We start from the raw sequence: 23,756 nt of genomic DNA on the forward strand, positions 1-23,756 counted from the left end.
ACCTGCGATCATGACCAGGGGGAATTCCAATAGATTAAACAAATAGATTAGAAACTAAAGCATGTCATTTTTCACGCAGAGTAGGTAAATTCTACTGTCAAAAGTCTGTGGGTTTGGTAGAAATGTAGGATAACTTGCTACTGGAAAATAAATCTCTCGGTTTTATCATAGTTCAGACAAAGGTGCAGAAGCCTGAATAAATGCATTTTAATAGCTGGTGTAAGATTTAAAGTTTCATTTAAAAACTTAATCATTAAATGCCTTCTCCGAGTAGCTTTGTAGACAAGGACTGGGAAAACAGGACAAGATCTGGTCCCTTTGTAGTTTAAAAGGACCCTTTTGTTTTGCAAGTGTTGATAACATAAGGTTTATCACACCCAATGAAAGACCAATTTTCACAAACAAGACAACTGGGACTGGTGCCTGCTTGTATCACAGACAAGATAACAAACTGGTTTATTTTATGGCATAAAGCGGCTGTTACCTCAGGCTGATGGCCCTTGATTATGTATGAATTGCTTTGCTAATTAAAATACTGATACAATCACAGGTACAAGTCTCAAGCCTGGGCTGACTTGATCTTCAAAGACTTCAGCTGTGCGACTCCAAGAAGGGGGGCTGGTTTTGCCTTCTACTGAAACCTCTGTATTTCTGTTCTCTTCACTCTTTCTTCAAACTCACCTGATGACTCTGAGGGGTCCTGTAGGGCCAAACCTACAGTATTGTTTTGTTTAAAGATTTGTCCATGCAGTTTGTATGTGGTTACACTCTGTACTGTGTATCACCAGTTTTTCCTCTGTTCTGGAATTGAACTTTGTATTGAAAAATCAAAAGAGGACTGGAATTATTATTTGAGAAATACGTGAACCTATAAAATCTTACACTGGTGATATTCATGTCTGACAGATTTGCTGTACAGATCATAACCGCATGGTTAGTTATTGTAAACAGCTCAGTACAACTAGTTGGCTTGTACCCTTGTTATAACTGTAGCTTCCTGTTTTTATTTGTCATGTCAAATAGCTAATCAATAAATAAATAAACACAGAAAAACCCATAAGCAACATTTAAATAAAAAATATTTAATGTTTTTTTTCTTCAACATCAAGCAGCATACTTTCTAAATGACTACTACAGAAATAAATAAAATTGTAGCACAGAGTGCTCAGCAATCCATGCAAACACACCACTTCCTGTCCGATCGGTAGGGAATGTGCTTTTTAAAAACACCTGGCTTTGTTCCAGAGGGAAAGACGGCAGATAAGGTAGTGCAGTGCACATCCACAGATTGTTTCCAAAGCAGAGGTTCAAATAACGTTTCCAACAAACAAACAAAAAAAAAAAAAAAGCCTGCATATTATCAAAAACACAGTTGAAATGGCGTCTACGTGTTTTTGAAGGCTATCTTTTTAATCTGTTCCAAAGTATTTCTGTCCAAAATGCGTCGGGGCCACAGGGTGGACCTCAGTAGTCAGGATTGTGATGTCTGGAAATTCTTGGACAATTGATTTTGCACCTGAGTGAAAATAAAAGCAGCGTTACACCGCGAGACGCAGGCCTCTGGTACCAGTGCAGATCTATCCAGACACTTTTGTCATACTTCAATAACACATACTTTAAAACAGAGAATATCAACGGGATCTATGAAAACGTCATTATTCCAGAATGTTAGTAACATATTGGGAATGTTTGTAACCAATCCACAAAGCCATCACATGATGGTGCACATTATTTTAGCTTTTGCACCATGCACTGTGTATAAGACTATGTAATTTGATTTATTATTTTCTTTTCTTTGCATGGCACTAAAAAAAAAAAAAAGAAAAAAAAGAAGAAACCTCAAAATGTAATTTCAAAGACTGCATAATTAAGAGACCACAGTGTCTATGACAAGCAGCTTACCGTGTGGAGTTGAGAAGAGACTAAGCAGTATGATGTGTTTGGGCTGAACCCCGTGCTCTATGAGAACTTTCACAGCCTCAATCACTGTATTCCCAGTGCCTGTGCAGGAAACAAAAGAAAACTCTCAAACATACAAATGCTGCCCGCTTTACCTCACAACTCAGACCTCTTGCCTGTTAAATATCAACAAACAGATTTAGGGTTAAATGACTATAGTGGCTAACTATAGGTCTTGAGGCAGAGATGTGGGGTTAGATTTCTGGCAATACACAATATGGATATGGCCACTCTAAATTGCCAGTTTGCTGTAAACTGACTTTGTTGCTGTATGAAGGGAGGTTACTGCAAAACAGTATGCAATGGGTTTATACTGAATCTAGATGAAGACTAGAAAACTAAGGGTGCTGATGTTAATCAAGTGTTGAATGCAAATCTTGCTTTTACTGTTCAACCATTGTCTAAAATGTGCATGTAAACCTTACTGTGTCCAATACATATAATGCCAATGTATTAATATATTGGGTCACTTTACCTTAAATTGACCAAGGAGAGTTGCTCTATCCCTTACGTGGATTCATTTTTTAGTTGGAGACCCTTGAATTTATTACTCGTTTCATTGGTCTCAAGCTGCCCCGACTCTTCTCTTCTGAGTTTGCACAGATTCTGTGATCAGCTGTGCTCAGTTTTGGTTTGACGTCACAATTGACTTTCCCCGACTGGGTGTCGCACACTGCTAAGACTTAATTAGACTGACCAAAACTAGATCCTGGTAATCGCTATGTATGAAAATGTAATTAATACTGCCCTGTACACTTTTTTTGGTAACTTAGCCCATCATAGCGACCCTCATATTATGCATGGCATCATATGCTGATTAGATGGCGGAGACAGTGCCACGAGACAACCAAAAAGAAGCGCTTAGCCTATAAATTTAGCTATTGATCATTTACACCGTGCAAATGTTTCAGGCAGGGTTTGACTTTTTGTATAGTTTGTTACGACATTTTAGCTTGTAATAAATAAAATCCAACCTATTTGACTGTGGCGTTTTTTTCTCAGCGTGTGGATCTAGGGGCTTGTGATTTGTGACCTATTGGAGATCGGCGCACCGATTACTTCTGTTTTTGCACAGTAAGAAAATGTAGGCTGCCAGTAGATTGATAATAAAATTGTAAATTGATAATTTACCTTTCATTAGTAAACGCCTAAAAAAATAAAAACTATTCAAATGTGCAAATATTTGGTATTTTTGAATTCAGGACAGGCAGAGCAATTCAATACTAATGTATTTTTACCTGTGGAACTAAAGCTGTCAATATTCCGCCATCTTGTATGACAAGTCACATGACAAGCCACTCCACTTAAACCTGCTTCACCATTGGTTGACACTCTTATGATTAGCTGGTCTCAGTCAGTCAATCTTGGTGGGCAACAACCGCACACAGACTGATCACACCTGAACAAAACTGCAACTGAAAGATTCAACATGTTCAATCTTCCCGACTGAAATCTGGATAATCTTGGTTAAGGACACGCAGACTCCTACGATTCATCCAGACTGTGTACGGCCAATTGAGATGAGATGAGTCAAGACAGCTTGAGTCGGGCTGTGTGCAGCGGGCTTAAGACATCCCCGCAAGGAGGTCTAAGTTCCAAACGGTCATTTTTACCACTACCTCACGAGCGGGAGCAGGACTTGCACAGCTTTATTTCTATTCCTGTGTAGTTTATTTGGTCCATGCGAGCTGGAAAGACCCTACTGAATGCATGTTATTTTCCAGAAACATACAGTATATGTCGTTTTGTTACTTTGTTTTTAGTACTGTCTATCTGAGTGTTTTAAACCTTGGCAAGAATGCCTTTGGTTCCTGGAATCAGACTGTTCACAGTCTAATTGCAGTGAAATTGCTTCATGCTGGCCAAGCATACTCACTCAGTATGGGGTACATCAGGAGGACCTTCCTTCTGTAGATGTCCGGTGGGAACTTGGCGTAGAACACTTTGGCTTTCTGAGTCTCCTCGTCGCTCTGGATGAGGATCTTGCCAATGCGGATGGATCTGCAGCAGTCCCGCAGCCCCTGTTCCATCGCCTCTCCTGAGGGAAGCAGAGCAGGCGCCACTCCATCAGAGCCTTGCAGGACTCACACTGCAGCTTTCATGAAAATAACTGCCTACAATGGGCCATGCTTTGGCATATTTTCAGATATTTTAAAAAGACATAATGCATTGCAATGCAAAATGTTGGAAATCACCAAGTGATTCTTGAATGAACAACAATTGTTTTACAGTTAGTATGAATATACACACTCCCTAACTCATTTAATTTTTGTCTTTTAACAAAAGTCCATCGTTCAATGATGATGCTAATGCTGTCAGTACCATCATATGTATTGTGAAAGATACTGTATCGGGACCAGCACTTCACACACCAGTTTACTGTTACACCCCTATCAAGGACCATGTCAGTGTCTCCCTTCAGAGCTCTGGACAGTTTCAGATATCATTGTCTACAACTCCTGGACAATAATGTTCAAGGGAACACACACAACATAGTGTTGCTTACCGCTTCGCATGATGCTGACGCCACAGTTGCCCTTTTCAAACTTAACGCCATCATACTTGTGCCCTGTTGGTAAAAAAGACACGACACTGTAGCCAAGCTGGGCACGCCTTTAAACTGCTTGTATTTTTGAAAAATATTTATTAATGTTCTAAAATATCACTTATATGTTAATGGGTAGCAACCTCCACTCCACTGAATAGATCAACCAGTTTCCACTTTAAAAAATATGAATAAGTCCTGTATCCGATTGTACCGTTTTATAAAACTTGTGCACTACATTTCTCTGCCTGGATTTTTAAAAAACACATTTTTTTATGTTGTAAAATGCCATTTAAATGTTAAACTGCAAATTCACCTCACAATCACATGCTGTGCAATTAGTCAATTACCGGTTTGTGAGGTTGACTGTCACTTTCCTATTCGACTAATCATCTAGTCAGTGCCACCCCTAATCTAAAAGTATAAATGGAGCAGCACTGATATGAATCAGAGCATCTGTCCAGCTCACCTGTAGGAGTGGTCACTGTGCACTCCGTGTATGGTAACTGATTGAGGCCTTCCTCCACAACCAGCCTGATCTGGGGAAGACAGATCAATACCAAGGATGACAAAAAGACATCAAATGAGAATTTAAAAAAGGTTTGAGGATTCAGCATTCCGGACTGATCTGAAGTTGCACATATATAAGGGTCACTTCAGGGTAAGGGTGAACCCTGCTCGGACCTCCTCTGGGGCTACAGCAGATATACTGTTGATTTAGTTCTTCTATGGTTTCTGTTTTTAATTATTGTTTTGTTAAATAAAAACGTGCATTAACGCTTAACCCAACTTTTCCCTGTGTCAGAGTCTCCTTCCTTGCCAGTAACACCTGGGCCCACAGTGCTACCCTGTCGAAGTAAGGGACACGGTTAACTGAACATACTGGGCTTCATATTTAAAAAAGTTCTTGGTTTATAAGCAAGTTGTTTAATTTCGGGTCAGCATCTCTTTATGTATGCATGCACAAATCAGTTGTTGACAGGAAGACAGTGGAGCAACACATCTCAGTAGCAGAGGTTCTAATTCTTTTAGCTTTAGATGACTCAGAAACATGATTATTGATGATAATATGAAGAAACAATCAATAGTATACTCAGTTTACCCCAATATGAGGTGTATGGTTTTGTATTGTCAAGAAATGCCATACAAATTGCATGTTAGCAGCGCAGTTCACTTTATATTCAGCTTTCATATAATGGGTCCTTCCAGCTCAAATTCACATATGTACACAACCATACAGCACCATCAGGAGCTCTCTACTCACCAAACGATCAGCACAAAATACAAAGTCTCCTCTGGTTGTTGACCTGTGTAAAAACAGAAACAAAAAATACAAATACTATTATCATTGTATTATTGTCATTCTCTTATCCTGTTAAAAAGGGATTTTGGTGAATGTTGAAAAAATGTGATCAAAGAAAATGTCTCCTCTGGTTGTTGACCTGAAAATGACACCAGCAGGCATTCACACTCTTCTGGTGGACGGGGACCCAGCAGACATTTTTAACCTCTGCTGGTGGACAGTTACCCAGCAGGCATTCACCCTCTGCTGGTATAATGAAATCACTAAGAATGTACTGTTATGCTTTACCCATACATTTAATTCATAACTATAAAAAACACAACAGCAGCATACTACTACTAATAAAAGAAACCTGTTTGACGAACAGCTCCTCTATGGAGAAAGTACAGAATTCAGACAAACTATTTACCCACATTGACCTCCTCTATTGCCCAATACAAGTTGTGAATTGAATGTGGTTCCATTCCACAATTCCAGAACTCTTACAGGTTGTGCACTACCATTCGTCTCACATGTGCAGTTTTGAAAGAAACACTTCATAGTAAACTTGTATTTTTATTTTAAAGCAGGACATATGGTACTACACACATGTTTGCAAGCCAGGCTTTCAGTAAGTGTTGCACTGGAGGGTGAAACTGTCCCCACCCCTTCAATGTTAAGAAACGACCCGCTGCATCCCCTCCCATGCTTTCAGCCAGTAACATGCTTTGACCCAGAAGAAACTGCTGAGATGAAGATTTGAGATTATTTTGTTACTTCATATTTCCTATTGGTATGGCCCAGTCGTGGATCACAAGAGGTGTTTGGTGGATCTTGGGGCAAACTTGAACAAACAACAAATAAGCATACAAGAGTTAGAGGAATTATGGCGCGAATACTTTATGTATGCTTGCAATAGTCTCTCAGTAAAAGAAGAACAGGCTTCACCAACGTTTCCTTATTCATAGTGTACAGCTTGAGTTTGTGTATGCTTCAATGGATCGCTTTGTGGTCGAATTTTAAAAAAATGTGGGCGCGCCTTCTAATAGTACCAAATTGGATTAAAATAAAGACATTTTCAAAGGAGGGAATCGCTAGAGAAAGGTAGGAACAGGAATATGCAGTTATATATAGAACTGAAAGACAAACCTTTCTGTTTAATGTGCAACACCAGTTTGGGTATGTATGCTGGTAAGATGACTCACCATATCTCCACCAATCATGCTGGCTTTGCAGATACATATCCATAGGGGCTGCTGAACAGGCTGTTAAAATCCCCAGCTTGAAACAGCAGCAAACGCTAAACAGCCATGACAAACAGAAATGATCACCTTGGCTAGGTTTAAGGTCACTTGGCTGTTAACTGAATTAGTGAAAGATTGCATTTTCTCATCTATGTAGATTTTCATAGCTGATTACGTAAGCATAAAGCAATCATGCTGTGAGTTTGAAATGTACAGCTCAGTCGTATCACAATGATGTGCAGGGTATGTAGAAACTCTGTCCAGTTCTGTAGATTGGAAAGCTTTAGCGTAACCAAAAGGAAGCATCTGTAAGCAACAATAATGTCCATCCCCCCCCCCGATAAAGAATGCTAGTAAGTTTCCATTTTATTTACATATTGCTGGTGGATTGTGTAGCCTGTTGAGATCCATCACAGAACTTGATGTATTGACCACCACTGGTCTGGCTTCTCTATTCCATGACAATGGCACAATTTCAAGTTATTCTGAGCACACTACACCGTACCAGAGGAGCAAAAACATCAACATTTGGAGATTAAAAATTGGAGATTAAGGTTAAAAATGAAGGTTATAGGATGTTGCTTTTGTGTTTTAAAAGCCAAGTTAGCTGCTGCCTTAGATTATTATGAATTATTGTTTTGATATCAAGAGTTATGGACCCAGGGTCAACCCGGGTAAGACTCAGGTAAGTGGGTTCACACTATGTGGGATTGTGACCCGGGTAGCCAGAACCTGGGTAGGAGTGCTAGTGTGAAAGGGGTTTTTGTAAAGGTTAAAATAACTAGATACAGTACACGTTACTGGTTTGTTTGGTTTACCATTTTAGTGTATTTGCTTATTATTTCCTTGAAGATTACAAAGGGAACCTGTCAAAATACCAGTATGTGTTAATGATTAATTAAGGCATACCAACCAGTATTCTGTGATCGCGTTCAGTTTTACACTGAAATGTGATTCCTGGGGTTTGTTTACTCATTCTTCTGTGCATTCTACTTTAAACCAGTTGTTTTACTTTCTTTACTGTACATCTACTAAAGGTGTTGGCTGCATGAACACGAGCTTCTCCAGCCCGGAACTATACAAAGACATACACGCAGCAGTAGGATGCGAGTACGATCTACAGATCCACTGTAGTTCAGGGAACCACAACACAACTGCAAACAAAACAGGACCCCATTACTTGTTTAACCAAAATGGTAATTTTGACATACTGACAACATAACAGAAAACCCACTGATCCACAGCATGAGCTATAAGGCATCACAATGTAGACTTCTTAAATAGCAGTATGTCAAAACTATTTTTTAAAACCATAAGGGCAACTACAGCTTAATAGGGTGGCGATACTTAAATGGTGACCATGTGGCTCCGTGTTCTGCGGGGCAGTTTGGGATAGTTTAGGCTTTTCAACTCGCAACACAGTATATGAAAAAAATATTCAGGCTCTATTGTTGATACCGTTTCCCTTGACGTAACTTAAGGATGCAGTTTTGTTCTATTAACATGTCAGTATTCAATATTTTTGTTCATTATGGCGATTAATTTTACAAATACAATTACTGATCTTAATAAACAAATAAACGCAAGCACAACAAGGTACGTACTTATCCCTGATGATGGTCTGAAGCTCTCGGATTTGGTCGTTCAGCGGCAGCAGTTTCAGCTGTGGGCCGATCTGCTGTACAGTACTAAAGATGTCAGTTTCGCTCCTTTTATCGTCTTCGTGGGGGTCACTGCTTGCTGATATCGTGTGGCTGCTGTTCGCAAACCGAACCTGCTTGGTGCTGCCCGTCGCAGCATGCTCTGGTTGGCTGGGGTTAGCATTATTCAAGTGCTGGTTGTGGCAAGGCATTGCTTTCTTCTTGGCGGCGAAGTTGCTTTGTGAAGCGCTTTCCATATAACAGAAACGATCCCCTTGTTTGGTATCGCACGGTATTCCACTAGTCTTATCTTTTAAAAAGGTAAACAAATAAATCAACGTGTTACCAGTATCATGGATCTCCTCTGACGCTCAGAGAACGCATGGGGTAGCTCTAGCACAGGTCATTGAACAGGATGTTTGCTCACTTCTGGTTGAGTGGGTGGGTGCCGCTCGTCGGAGAGTGGCTGCATTTTAGAGTCAGTCATTTGGCAGAACTGTATGGAGAACCATGTGTGCCTAAACTATCCATCCGTTAATCTGTCAATTTCTGCAGCAATTCGTCTATAAATTTGCCAATTCTCACATCTCCTTCTATTTATATATGAATTCATACACTAATTCATAAACGTCTTTCTTAATTCATCTAATAATTAATTACTTAATTTGACAATTCATTAATCGAAAGGCTGTACGGTCCTGTAAATTTCCAATCAACCAGACAAACTTCCAACTGTCAATCTCGCTCTGTGCCGAAAACACTGCAACCTTTCTAGCCAATGGGAGCACACAAAGCATTGTGGTATAGAGTTAGGCAAAAAAAATTATATGGAGAGTCAAAGCAGGCGTACGAAATGTTGCTGGTTTTTGCCATGTTAAAAAATGCCGGTGTTTTTTTTTTTTTTTTTTACTGTACTATACTGCTGTGTCTTGATTATAATATTTTATGCTGTAATGTTATGTATTTGTAAAGTAACCGGTGTTAACGGACTTTTAAATGATGTGATCAATACGCTTCTTTAAAGCGATGTTTCTGCGCTTGCGCCAACGGACGGGACAGTGCTCAGAAAATGGCATTTTTCATAATAACCACGTATTGTCATAATTTGCTAATTTTGCCGTTTTCTTCAAAAGGCCTCGGGCAAATGTGAAATCTACTTCAAAAGATTTATGCATTTTTTTTTTATTTATTGCAGGACAAATTGACCAATTCACAAACTGACAAACAAATCGACAAAAAAATTGACAAATTCACAAATTGACAAACACATTGACAAACTAACGGCTGGATAGTTTTGGCACAAATGGCGCTCTATAGACACCTGTGCAGCTTCATTTCTACTATTGTACTGTATTGTCATAATCAGTTGAGTTCAAAATAGCACTTAATTAAGCCCCTATTAGTTGCGTCAGTGAAACAGATTTATAAAGTATGTTAACTGAATTCCACTGTTTCCATGTTGGCGCTAATGCCCAATATATTAATACATTCTGTACACTCCCTACTGGAGCCAAAATGACTGCTGTATAATCCATTCCCACAGTGCTTTACTCCTTCTCTTGCTGCTTTTCAAATATGTCGACGTTGTTATTTCCCCTGCAATGTGGATATCACTTCCAAAGAAGAAAACTAGCCGTGTTATTACAGCAAGCCAGCTGCTATCACCTTCTGAGGCACAACAATGACCAGAAAAGTAGAACATATTACAAAAAGCAAAACACATTCCAGGTAAGCATTGATATTACTATTGGACTTGGCGTTTGAGTGCAGTCACAAGGCCTTGATAAGTTTGTGAATTCAGAAACACTGCTCCGTTTCTTTTTTTGTTTGTTTTGTTTTGTTTTGACAGCTATGTTACATAACAGGCGGGTCTCGTAATTGTAGTAAACGCTGTGTTGTGAATTTTTTTTTTTTAATGCAAGACGTAAAACAAAGACATTCAGATGTCAAAAGTAAATTTCTTTAGTAAGATTTAAACGCGTATTTTACTATGTGAATGCATAAGCCATTTTCAAAATGTGTACGGAACTTCAGTAGGTTTTGCTATATTACTTTAATTAAATACATATTTAAGTTTTACAAGAGTTTCTGCAGCTAAATACTCCATGACATTGTAAACGAACGGACATATGTCATTGGGGGTAAACTAAGGAATAGATCAACCTACAAGGAATGTTTGCATAGCATATTATAAAACATAATAATAAATGAACTATGCTTTATAGTGTGCCTGGTAAAACTATACTAGATGCTGCATAGGAGGCTTGGTGGTTCCAGGTTCAATCCCAGCCACTGACTCGCTGTGTGACTGACCATGGCTAATAAGTCTAGCATAGTTTACCTTACGTAATTGGGTGTGTGAAGCCAACAATTGAGGGCTATTTCTGTCTTGTAATACAATAAATACCATAAATTCTTTAGTGACTTATTTCACAGACTCTGTCTTGTACTACCTTACGCAAGGTAACATTAGGTCCAAGATTAGAGTTAATCGGGGTCTGTGAAACCAGCCTTAATTGTATTTATAGTAAATCAAGATACCACTCGCACAAGTGAAAAATGTGTTAAGTTTGTAGTTTTAGAAAACGAACAGCAAACTTCTAATGTTACATAACTGGCAAGAAACCTGTGAGGAACGCATTATTCGAGCTCCGAAATTAGCTTCTGGAGTTATTTATTTGAAATGTTTTATCATCAACAATAAATTTTCTTTTTTGATTAAACAAACAAACAAAAAAAATGTGTTAGCTTAGTTTTAAATGCTTGGTGAATATGAGCAAGAGGGTGCTTATTTTATACTACTAAATGTGTCAGTACTGTAATAATGGACAAGGTCGAGATAAAGTTATTCAGTAAATGTTGACCGGTTCTTCTGTTCACTTTTTGTATTGTCTCTTCACTTTTTAAAATGACTGTCAATCGTTTACCCAGGTGTTGTACGTTTCAATCTTATTATTCATTTGTATTTTGTTTTCTTTAGGTTCGAAGGGTTTTTAAATATTGAATAACAAACCACACATCATTATGTCACCTACTGTATGTAGGCTACATAGTAAAGTGAATGGGAGGAAAAAAATATCTTAACCCTAGCTTCAAAGCATCTGGTTCAATCCAGTTTCTCCTTGAAGTAGCTAGATTTTATAACCCTCATAAAATTGACTGTAATTTCCTAAGAAAACTTGTATTTCTAGTTTGTACTGTTTAAGTAGGAATTTAACCAGAATCTGGCTTAATCTTTAACCCATTCTGTTGTATTCTATGACCAGAAATTCATTTATATCTAAATAAAATGTTCCAATAGTTAGGGACTATGCTTGTAATTGTGGTCCATGTCACATGATTCTCAGTCAGACATTTGGCAATGTGAACTAAGATCAGAGAGGTACAGGAGTTAGGTACATTAAGTGACACAGCACAATATTTGAAGAGGTCAGCTCCAACAAAAAGGAACCAGTTATTTCAGGGAAAAATGCTGTCGGTATACTAATTGATTTAATAAAGAACCTCTGGACTTTAGACACATGTTCTAATAATACAGGGCTTTTAAGAAATGCACTGAACTATTAAAGTATTGGGTTCTCAAGTTCAAGAGTTGTTTTTTATGTTCTCTTCTTTCCAAGAGGGAAAATTATCTGGACTAGCATATTGTATATCTTTGTATTGCAAGCAGGGGAGAAAAAAAATCCTAGGATTGAAGCACTTCTGCGAAATAGGCCCAGCTGGTTTTCTAAGTACATTGGTGGTGTTCTTGTAGCTGCGACCCCTGCAGATTGATGCACTGTAGTTCTGAGCAGCTGAGCGTTCAAGGAGCCTAACTGCATGATGTCACCAAGCTGCTCAAGCAGCTAGCTGTCAAGACCTTGAAGCTGCAAACCAAGCTATTCCCTAAATTAGGGCTGTATTTTTTTTTTCACAGCAAAAATGTACTTATTTCACGTCATAAAAATAAATAAATGTAAGAATAACAAGAGGTGGGTGAAATGTCCCCTTCTTATACTGGACAGAACGATATTTAGTAGAAATATTTCCTATCTTTGATGCAACTGGTGTCTTTTTCATTGAAGACATTTTGAATAAACTGTGCAGTTCTATGCAGTGTGTCCAATCATTTACCGGAAGCAAACTGGCTGCCAGGTTCCTAAATGCAGTGTAACAGCTAGTGCGTCTATAAGGCAAACGCTTGCTGTATTTATTTTTAACTGATAAATATGTCCATTTGCACTATTCTTTGTGAAATAGGAAATTACAAGGGACCTATATATTACATGGCAATGGGTAAATTCCATTATGTTAGTATTAAACATTGTTAGTATTAAACATCTGCAAATGTGTTCTAGGTGCAAGTAGTATTTCATTTATGTAATGTGTCTAAATATTGTACACATGTTATAATTACAAGTTTGAATGTGCAGTGGGGTTTTTTGTCTAATGGAGTACTAATCGCATTGGTCTTTTCTGTGTTTGAAAATGCAAAAACTTCATTGCTGGTTTATGTCTACATCTGCAATAGTCTACACCTGACACAAGGGGCAGCAAGTTGTTCTTCTGGCAGCTGCAGATGACATTGAGCAGACTGTAGCTGAAAGCAGCCAGCACAGCCAAGAAAAATAGGGGCAATGCCCTTGTCCTAACTGACCAGGAATGAGTGAGATATATATTAAAAGCTTTTTGGAAAGTTCAAAGTTACATATGTTATTGCAAGGCTGAAAAAGATAGAAAGCTGCCTGTAAGCACTTTGAACCCCTTTTAAGACAGTATAAATTGACATTTGCGACAGTTTTAATGTTCTTATAGTGAACATAAAAAAAAAAAAACCTCTTCTTGCAGGTTTCATATCTCTTTCCCTGTTCCAAGTAGATGCACACAGTATTTTGATCCACAGATGTAGCTCTCATTGACCCCGTTCACATTTACTGAGTCGGCCTTGGGCCATCTCTGGGCCGCCTCAATTTCCTTCACAGTTGAGGTTTTAGGGGGCCTAAGTGTGTTCACGCATGTGGCTTAAAAGGAAGCCTAAATTGCGGCAAAGTGCTTGTCGGGAATGTAAACAGTGACGTAAACACTGCATTCCCGGAAGTCAACATAACAGATTGAGCTGGGAAATTTGCAAACATAAATATGGCCATTTTATTTTTTGCAACACTCTTGGTACTGTAATTATTGTATAAGATATGATAAAGGCGTGTGTTGACAGTGCAGTCGGTTACTGTGGAAAGAAGCGATCGTGTTGGATCATGCGTAAATACAGCAAACAAGGACATGTACATTACCTTAGTCACAATACATTATATTAGTGGTGACTGAATATGCAATGTTGTATGCATTATTTATCAGTATTGAGATTTACAATCTTAGGTACAATCTGAAATATATACACACACACACACACACACACACACACACACACACACACACACACACACACACACACACACCCAGAGAAAGAACGATGTTACTTCAAAGCTGATTAGATAAGGCACATGCCACAGACTGTGTTAACTCTTTGAAGCTCGCCTTCCAAAATGCTATCTGATTGTCTGGCCTCCTAAGGTGTCATAAAACTTACCAAGAAAAGCTATGGTAATGGTGCAGTTGTACCATTATTGTGTTAAAATGCTTTAAGAATCATTTTTAATTTCATAACTTGTGGACACAAGTCTAATAATTATTTTAAGTAAGATTCCTAATAAACCTGAAGTGTTTAGTGTGTTTTAAATGAATGTTATAAACTAATAACTATTTTTAAATATTATCCTTTGATTTGTATTATGATGTGTTTTATATGCTTGTAATCGTAATTTTGTATAGGTAATGAAACTGAAATTTGTATGCTTCTCTACTGAATGTAACAAGTTATATTGAATAGGAGGTTTAAATGATAAATGTAAAATTCTTTGATAACGAAATTGGTGGATACATTCCATTTCTAATACACCATTTTTGTGCGGCAAATACTGTGAACCAATGGAAAGACTGACAAAGATTTGTTTACAGTACAAGAGAACACCTATACATCGTGTTATTTAAACTCAAAACAATTTTCTTTCACTCTGTCTTCACTGGATTCGCGCTCTTTGGATTCACTCGCTGGATTTGTTCTTCAAAACATCTCATCACTCAATACTGCTGGTTGAAACGATTATTGCTCGATTATTTTGATAACTACCAACACATCACTCAATTGAACCATTTTTATAGATTTTTATGTACCCAATACAGTAAATGTCTCTGATTGCACTTCCTTTGCTTTTCTATTTCAGCAACAAAAAATACTCTACAATTTCTAAAGTATCTAAAATAAAATATTAAATAAGGACTACTCAATGTAGTATCCTTCTGATGAAAACTGCCAAGATCAAATGATGGCAGCTAACTAATGCATTGAGAAAATTAAAACGTATCACAAATAAACTTCATCATTTTACAAGCAGAAACTATTTAAGTTGACCACTTCATAAGACAAAAAGCAACTATGAGTTAATTATTGCTTTTTTAAAAATGTTTTTCTAACAATGGAATGGTATGAAAAAAACTTTAACTTCCACGATATTTGCTGAACTGACACAACTTATTGTATTACATAATTGGCCTTCCTTTCATCTGGTCATTTTATTTTTTTATATTCGGCTTATTTATTAATGTGAAGGGGTGCTTTCTTAGGTGTTCAAGCAGAACAGTCGGGCTGTTATGATAAATCATTGACTGTTTGGGGTCTCCCGAGTGACACATCCAGTAAAAGCGCTCTGTGCGAGTGCAGGATGCGCCCTATGGCCTGGACGTTGCCGGTTCGAGTCTGGGCTATTCCACAGCCAACCATGGATGGGAGTTGCCAGGAGGCGGCGCTTTGGCAGAGTGTCGCCGGGGGGGGGGACTAGGTTGGCCAGGGTGTCCTCGGCTCACTGCGCACCAGCGACCCCTGTAGTCTGGCTGGGTGCCTGTTAGCTGCCCGGGAGCTGCGTTGTCCTCCTACGCTGTAGCTCCTGGGTGGCTGCATGGTGAATCCGCAGTGTGCAAAGAAGCGGTTGGCTGACGATTTCCTCCGCTTCGGAGGAAATCGTGTGTTTGTCTTCGCTGCTCCCGAGTCAGCGCAGGGGTGGTAGTGGTGAGCTGAGCCTAAATAATAATTGGCTATTTCAGATTGGGAGAAAATAAAAATAATTGGCAATGAGTAAATTTAAAAAAATAAATAAATAAATATATCATTGACTGTTTGCATAAAGAGCAAGTTACCGTGCCAGTGGTTCCATCTGGTGGAAGAAAAAATCTCATTCCTTTTGGCTTTTTTTTTTTCCAGTGTTTTTGGACAAAACTTCCCTAATCCACTGGAACAGATGGATGTAGTCTGAGTCTCCTTTTTTTTTTTTTTTTGTGTTCGAGGACGAAGACCTCATGTCCGCCATTTCAATACTTTCGCCGCTTCTGTGTGGAAGGCCTGTTCAGATTGGACGTGGCACGGGCGAAATGTCATAACTGCTGATGATGGAACAGGTGGCAGATTTACTTTGATTACAAACTGAATGCAGGCGGCACACACGGCAAGAAATGTTGTTATGCATATTTGAAGGGAGAGGGAGTGTGAGGGGGAAAAAAATAACCTGATGGAGGAGGAAGAGATTTTGATCCTAGTGTAAAAAACTGGAGAAAGTGGGCTCATGAAATAAAACAAAAAAAGAAAGACGTGAGGAGTCTAGCTTGCGTTGATAAATTTACGGGAAACATTTTCCAAAAATAAATGAATGCAAATCCTACTGTGTCTGCGTTCACAATCTTTTTATTTTTTCCTAGGTCTTTTAGCTCTGGGAATATCTTGACACTTAATCCGCTTCTCTGCATTTATTATCGCTTAAAAAAAAAAATTGCGATTAATCGATGAATTTGAATAATCATTACAGCACTAGCTCTCAAGTCATCAAACTCTGAAGTTCTTCAACGATAATGTAATCATCAACAATGATGTAATCTTCAAAGCTGTTCAGAGAAGATAGGCTCCCTCCAGAACAAGGAAAGCTTTTGCCTACAGCCTTCAGAGATATTGTGTGTTACCAAGTAAATGAACTGAAGCCATGCTTTCGATATTGTCACAATACGTAATGTGCATCTATTCAACTAGAGGCTGGAACATTGTACATGCGTTCTTAGCCACGTGGAAGTTGGCGCATGTATATGTAATACGTGACTCAACCAAATCATGCATGATGAACCATTAAGACTGCTTCACTAATGAAGAACTCTATAACCAGAGAGCACATCAAGGATTCATTATGAACATTTCACAATGCATTACTTTTCCTTGAGTGTTTTATTTTGTTTCTTCTTTATACATATGTTTTTAACTATGAAGCCTAACCTTTATTCTTTGAGAATATGAATAAATGTAATAATAATTTGGATTGTTAGGTTTCTTTTTGTCTTATAACAAATACACATTTTATGATTGATTTGAAATACTTAAACATACATAATATTAATTGTTAATCTCTTTTCATCATGAATCTAGGGATAATTAAGCCAGAATCGCTAGTTTCTATTGAGGTATTGTGTTTATTATGGTTAATAATTACATTATGAGCTATAATGGGTATTTTCTTTAATGGTAATTGCAGAGGACACAGTCCTGACATAAACCCTTGATATACAACGTAAATATGCATGACAACCCCTAGTCTGAGGGGCTGTATCTCTGGGACCATTGGTAGTCAAGATATTAATTTCTCTGTTTCTAATATACACTAACGCTTGATCCTCCAGGATTCACATCCAGGAGGATCAAGCCTCATGATTTCACACTTGACATGAAATAACTCCAAATGTGTGTTCTTAAAGTTTATCATTCAGGAAATTAAACTTTCATCACCTCTGTCCAGGCAATGATGTAATTCTAAGAGAGGTTATTGAAAGTGAACTCTACACAACATGCATGAATGGGTCTAATTGTGCTAATGTGTGCCTAATTAAGCTCACAATAAACTCAAACTGTTTATTCAGTGGTAGTCTTAATACTTTGAATATGTATGTGTGTGTGTGTGTGTGTGTGTGTGTGTGTGTGTGTGTGTGTGTGTGTGTGTGTGTGTGTGTGTGTGTATATATATATATATATATATATATATATATATATATATATATATATATATATATATATATATATATATATATATATGTTAATACAGTTACACAGCTGTTTCATATTAATTTGAGAGGTAGGCCGGTTTTATTGTTCGTCTTTTGTGACAAAGACAAGTCTGTCTACACAAAGAGCAGTACCGTGGACGTATCTAACCGAACATCAAAAAGAAAACCTTTGACATTATTTCCTCTCAAAGTGTATCAGTAACGGCTACAGTTAAGTTCAATTTGGTGGTCTTCTGATGAGAATGAGAGTGTAACACAAACACTTTTACCCTGTAGTACTTTTCCAAAACTGACACGCATAAAAAGACGGTCAGTGTTGGAATAATAAGCTGTAACTAGCTGATACATTTTCTTGTAGGTTCCACAGTCATGTATAAGGCAGGCTGCGTGGCAAAATGCTGGACCTGACAATTGCAAACAGTTGTTAGATGCTGCAAAGGTAAGTTGGTGGCCAAGTTTTGCCTAACAAATTTTGAAAAATGTAATTCACTTTCCTGTATACTTTTTAGGGAAATTATAGTTGAAGCGATCCATGAAAGTATCTGTTATCTTGAATTTGATTCAGAGAGCACTAAATAGCCAGTGAATGTATTGCAGTTCCATGCTATTGACATCAAATTCTTCATGAACGTGCTCCCTTGCCTCGTGGGTAACACGTTTCAAAGTGTCAGAACTCTCCGAGCAGTATGAAGAGCAGTGTACCTAGTCGAAGGAAGTCAGAAATTACAAACACTTATTTTTTTCTTGCTTTCAAAACCAGTGCACAGATGGCTACACCATTTGATGTGTAAGCAATGTCCAGACAGCTTGCTCCAGGCAGGTTGACCCAGCTATAAATTACTACCGGCTACAGAACTGAGCCATATTGTGCTGCATTTTAAAGTGCATTGTCAATGCAGTATAACCTGACTTGCATTGCTTCATGATGAAGAGGAATGGGCATACGGTAAGTCTCCCTTTGCACAGCACTTCACCGTGTGTTTCTCCCTCAAATCAGGGCCTGCAGGCGTGGCACATAGTAGACAAGCGGACATGCTGGCATGGGAATGCGGGTGGGCGTCTCCACTCTGATCCAAAAAACGTGGTAAGAACATAAAACGGACTCAAAGTATTCACCCACAGTGCTGGTTTGTTTCCTGGTTTACATAAACAGCTGCTTACGAAGTATCGCTATCTTTTGACACTTCAATATGCAAGTCATTTTAATGAGTAGACAATCTTGTAAGAGAAATTGTATCCCAAAATGATATCCATTTTTTAGGAATAGCAACATGAGCAGGCTTTATTACCCATTAACCACACCCTTGATTATAATATGTCTTGTATCCCTGAATAGAAAACTGTCCCCTCTCCAACAGTAAATGGTGGCACCTCAAATATTATCTACTTTTATTCCTTCAGATGGGGTTTCTGCAGTTATGGCATTCACCACACAGATCTCAGAATTGAAGAGTTGCCATACCTATTCTCATTTTACATTTTTATACCAAATGCTACCAAATGAAATCTGAATATTTTCCCTAGGCTCAAAATGGATTCACCTTATTAACATTTCCACACAATACAATAATGAGGGAGCACTGTGATGTGAGGAGGGTCGTAACGTGCATGTAATACCGTTATTGCCTCCTTCTGTTTTAATGTTTTTGTTTAAAGATCATTTTAGTTTCTCTCTCTTCCTGAAAAGATTTAGTTTAGTGAGTTTGTTTTTTAATCAGAAAATAAACAGACCTCCTCTTACAGTTAAATAAGACATTTTCTGCAATACTACTTGTTTTCGTTCTTCGATAAATCTGTGAAAGTAATGGTCCTGTCACCACAGGCATGCTGTGTTTAGTAATGCAGTATTTTAATTAAAGTTTATTAATGTCAGTGAATTGATTCGTAAAACACAAATTTACATACATAGGGGAGGTGCACACTTCTAACTGGAGTAAAGTAATGAAGTGCAGTCCACCAGGTGGTGCCATTTCTTTAACTTGGAATGCATTTAAAGTTGTTTAACTTGGATTAGTGAGTTTCTTGACTGTTGACATCCACCTATAAAAAAACGACTGTACAGAAAAAACAATTCCAGATCAGGTAATCTACTGAACACTGCAAAGTACTTCTAAAGTTAAACTATAAAGAGGACTATTAACACTTTCAGTACTGTTGTCCTATATAGTCTAGTAAAAATGACTGCTTTTGTAGTGTGGGACAAATAAAACCACTTGAAACATTAGACCAATAAACTTATCTTGTCATATATATATAATTTCATGCCTTTAGCAATTAATTTGTATCTCTTTCTGTAAAGTTACTAAGGGGTTAATTTCATCAACCTATACCCTGCTTTAAGTGAAGTCACATCTGGTTATTTATTTAGACATTTTACAGTACTTGCTAATCCACCTGGATTGCAATAACTTTTTTTTTTTTTTTGGGAGTAATCCTCGGATAAGCACGGATAGGTGGCAGATACAATCTAGAGCAGTGGTCCTCAGAGTAATTTTGGCACGGGCATAAATTGATCTTACTTGGCTGTTTGTGGGCACGCTGACTATTGCATAGGTTCTTATCTTAAACACTGCCTTCTCGTGACATACACAGTGTGTGTGTAATATACACACACACACAGTACCAGTCAAAAATTTGAGTACACTTGCTTGAAACCAGGTTTTTCATGATTATCTATGCTTTTAACTGTATAAACTTGTCTATAAACACTTTATTTCATTATATGATGTGTACTTATATAAGCTGATAATCATAAGTGAATTGCATTGAAAAATTACATTTTTAAATGAAAATGTAAATCTTCTCAATTTCAATGAAATGGTCACCCAAAGCAAGGGGATTTCAGTCTGAAGCCCAAGTCAGTTAAAAGTCTGAAATGTGTATAACATGGTGTTAGAGCACTGGCCTAAGTATAAAAGTGTCTTTGTTAGATGTTCTCTGAGTTAACTGGCATGTTACCTAGTTAACCTTTTGTCACCAATTATTGTTAACAGGTGAGGATCCATGATTACTATAAATATAGGTAGCATAGTCATTCCTGAATTTAAGGGAACAAAAAATGGCAAAATATGCTCGGTTAAGCAAAGAAAAAAGTCTGTAATTACTTTAAGAAATGAAGGTCAATCTTTAGACAAATCGCAAGAACTTTGCAAGTGTCTGTAACTGCTTTGAAGAAACTGGCGCTCATGAGGAACAAACAAGGTCAGGCAGGCCAAGGGTGACCTCTGAATCAGAGAACAAGTTTATTCGAGTCACAAGTCTGCGAAACAGGTGATTAACTGCCCCTGAAATACAAGCTCAGCTAAATGCAACATCAACTGTTCAGAGGAGGTTGCGTGAAGCTGGCCTAACTGGAAGAATTGCTGCAAAGAAACCATTGTTAAGAGTGCAGAATAAGAGGAAGAGACTTGCCTGGGCCAAAAAACACAAATTGGATGTTTTGAGGAGTGGAAGTCAGTCTTATGGACCGATGAGTCAAAATTATTTGGGTCCAACTGCTGAGTATTTGTAAGACGCAGAGAGGGTGAGCGCATGAGTTCTCCATGTGTGGTTCCCACTGTCAAGCATGGAGGAGGCAGTGTCATGGTCTGGGGTTGCTTTGCTGGTGACAGAGTTGGTGATCTTTACCAAGTCCATGGCAAGATCAACCAGCATGGCTTTCATAGCATACTTCAGAGGGATGCCATTCCATCAGGATTACGGCTAGTTTGGCAGTCCTTCATTCTTCAGCAAGCTAATGACCCGAAACACACCTCAAAGTTGTGCAAGAATTATCTGGTGAAGGACAACTCAATCTAATGACCTGGCCTGCCCAGTCTCCAGACCTCAATCCCATAGAACTTGTATGGAACGAACTAGACAAGAGTCAAAGCAAAGCTACCCATAAGTGCCCTACATCTATTGGAATTGCTGCAGAAGAGCTGAGAAGACAAGTTGGGTGATTTCCTTCTGAAACTCGTTAACTGAATGCCTCATGTTATTAAGGCAAAGGGTGGCTATTTTGAGGAATCCAAGATTGAGACAATTTTCAATTTTCTTTTACATTGCTTTGATACTCCTTATGTTTTGTATGTTGTAACATGTGTTTTCATTTTCAAGTATTTACAGAAACGTATACAACGTAAAACAGTCAATTATGAAAAAAACCTAGATTCCAGCAAGTGTACTCAAACTTTTGACTGGTACTATATATATATATATATATATATATATATATATATATATATATATATATATATATATATATATATATATATATAATGAATGAATATGAGTTTTAGCGGGAATTATTCTTAGCTCACTCTGAAAGCCAAGTCTCAGGTAGTAATTGTGCGTGCTGCTCTTATTCCTTAAATAATTTACATAAAATACGCAATGCAAATATTTTTAAATAGCATGTTTACTCATAACAATGAATAAACTAAAATAAGAGTATAGATAGCATCTCGCTTTGTTTCAATTTGACAGATTTGACAACACTATTAAAGAGTGCTCATCTCCAGTACAATTATTCAGAGAAAGTGAATTCATAACTAAATCTACTATGGTGTTTCCCTTGTCTGGTGAAATAGAAAAATATAGTGATAGAAAATTAAATTCTACATACTGAAATGTATTATTTTTCTCATTAAGTCGGCGAAGTTCACTACTTACCTGGCATATTAACACCCTGCCTCTGCTCACAAATGATTGGACAGCTGTCAGATCTTTCAATTTGGCTACTCGCTCGCCTTCAGTTTTCATTTGGAATACCGTCAGTGGCCTCTGCTTGCTTATGATTGGACAGCTGCATAAAACTTGGCAGATATTTGACGTTCCTATAGGTTAAACTACTGTCAGTACTTGTAACTGGAACAGACACAGTTTATGTCCCACCCAGCTAACAGCATAAGCAAGCAGCACTGTCAACAGACTGCTGTGGCGCTTTTGTTGGAAACCGTGTTTAAAGCCGCCTTTAATTTCCCACGCTACAACCCACCAGAAATGTGTTCACGACCCTTAATTTAAGAACAGCTGCCGCGGGCACGATGGCCTGGCTTCACGGGCATGAATTTGCCCGCGGGCACCACTTTTGAGGACCACTTCCCATTACATTAAAAAGCAATAAAATCAGTCTTTGATTTATTCCCTTTGTGCTGAAAGAGTAGAAGGCAGGAGGTGGTTGTGACTGTGGCTGCCTTCCATTCACTTGTTGGAGCAGGTGACCCAGTGTTTGTCATGAACTGTTAAACCTGTCAAGCTATTTTGTTCTGGTTCGGTATGAAAGGGGTATTCATTAACTGCGATGACTTGCAAAAAGAATCAAATGCAACATTATCAAACATGATATTTTGATCTTAAATTATTTCAGTTTAGTGCTGTACTGTACAGTGATGATGCACGATGTTTTGTGTGCTTGTAACGTTTTGCCTGATTTTTAACTCTTAACCATACAGTATAAGAATCTTTCAGCTGCTATTTACCTTAGTTTGAAGCAGCATGTCTACCACAGGCACTTACAAATCTAATGTTATTTGCTTTGGAAATCTGGATGAACATTAGCAGGTAACTCAGGCTCTAATGTACACTGACAAACAGGACTTTGTGTGCAAAATTGATGAAATAGCTTAACCTGTAATCCCATTTGTCTATCTGGGATCCAGTTTAAATTGTCATTTTATAGTTTTTTTTTTTTCACAAATCACACCTTCTGTCCTAAATATTAATGAAGCCTGTTCTCAAGCCTGATGTCTGGCACTCAATGGGGACATGACCTGCCATTTACCTGGTCTATTCATTTTTACTTCAATCAAGACTTCTGATGAAATATGGAAATTATCCTTTCTCTTCAACAGTCTGCTCTGTTACCTCTGTTGCTTCTACCTGCTGGCACACTAAAGTATTTTACTAAGAAGGGCCAATAAGAGACCATTCTTAACAGGGAAAATCTGTCTAATGTAATGTGCTTTGGAATTCTA

The 23,756-nt window shown here is 38.0% G+C and overlaps 2 protein-coding genes across 4 annotated transcripts in view; one reads left to right on the forward strand and one right to left on the reverse strand.

The window, feature by feature from the left end:
* Window positions 1–1,062: 1,062 nt before the first annotated feature.
* LOC121295779 (uracil phosphoribosyltransferase homolog) lies at window positions 1,063–9,092 on the reverse strand. Of its 2 annotated transcripts, XM_041220808.1 has the most exons (7): window positions 8,635–9,088; window positions 5,769–5,811; window positions 4,974–5,043; window positions 4,466–4,528; window positions 3,836–3,997; window positions 1,903–2,001; window positions 1,063–1,516 (listed from the first exon to the last, which is right to left on the reverse strand). In XM_041220808.1, the coding sequence occupies exons 1-7, from the start codon at window positions 8,925–8,927 to the stop codon at window positions 1,410–1,412; spliced, it is 837 nt and encodes a 278-aa protein (XP_041076742.1). In that variant the 5' UTR covers window positions 8,928–9,088; the 3' UTR covers window positions 1,063–1,409. The 2 variants fall into 2 exon arrangements, with proteins under 2 accessions (XP_041076742.1, XP_041076743.1); XM_041220809.1 differs by lacking the exon at window positions 1,903–2,001 and having other exon boundaries at window positions 8,635–9,092.
* A 1,099-nt stretch (window positions 9,093–10,191) lies between these two features.
* Window positions 10,192–23,756, forward strand: part of LOC121295637 (ATP-binding cassette sub-family B member 7, mitochondrial-like) — a 65,251-nt gene continuing 51,686 nt past the window's right edge. The window contains exons 1-3 of one of the 2 annotated variants that reach the window (XM_041220537.1): window positions 10,192–10,398; window positions 18,158–18,238; window positions 18,797–18,883. In XM_041220537.1, coding sequence (XP_041076471.1) covers window positions 10,246–10,398; window positions 18,158–18,238; window positions 18,797–18,883 — 321 coding nt within the window. In that variant the 5' untranslated portion in view covers window positions 10,192–10,245. The remainder of the gene's footprint in view (window positions 10,399–18,157; window positions 18,239–18,796; window positions 18,884–23,756) is intronic. The other variant, XM_041220538.1, reaches the window with a different exon arrangement.

The sequence above is a fragment of the Polyodon spathula genome, chromosome 20 (genome assembly GCF_017654505.1).
Source record: "Polyodon spathula isolate WHYD16114869_AA chromosome 20, ASM1765450v1, whole genome shotgun sequence".
In the NCBI taxonomy this organism is placed as follows: Eukaryota; Metazoa; Chordata; class Actinopteri; order Acipenseriformes; family Polyodontidae; genus Polyodon; species Polyodon spathula.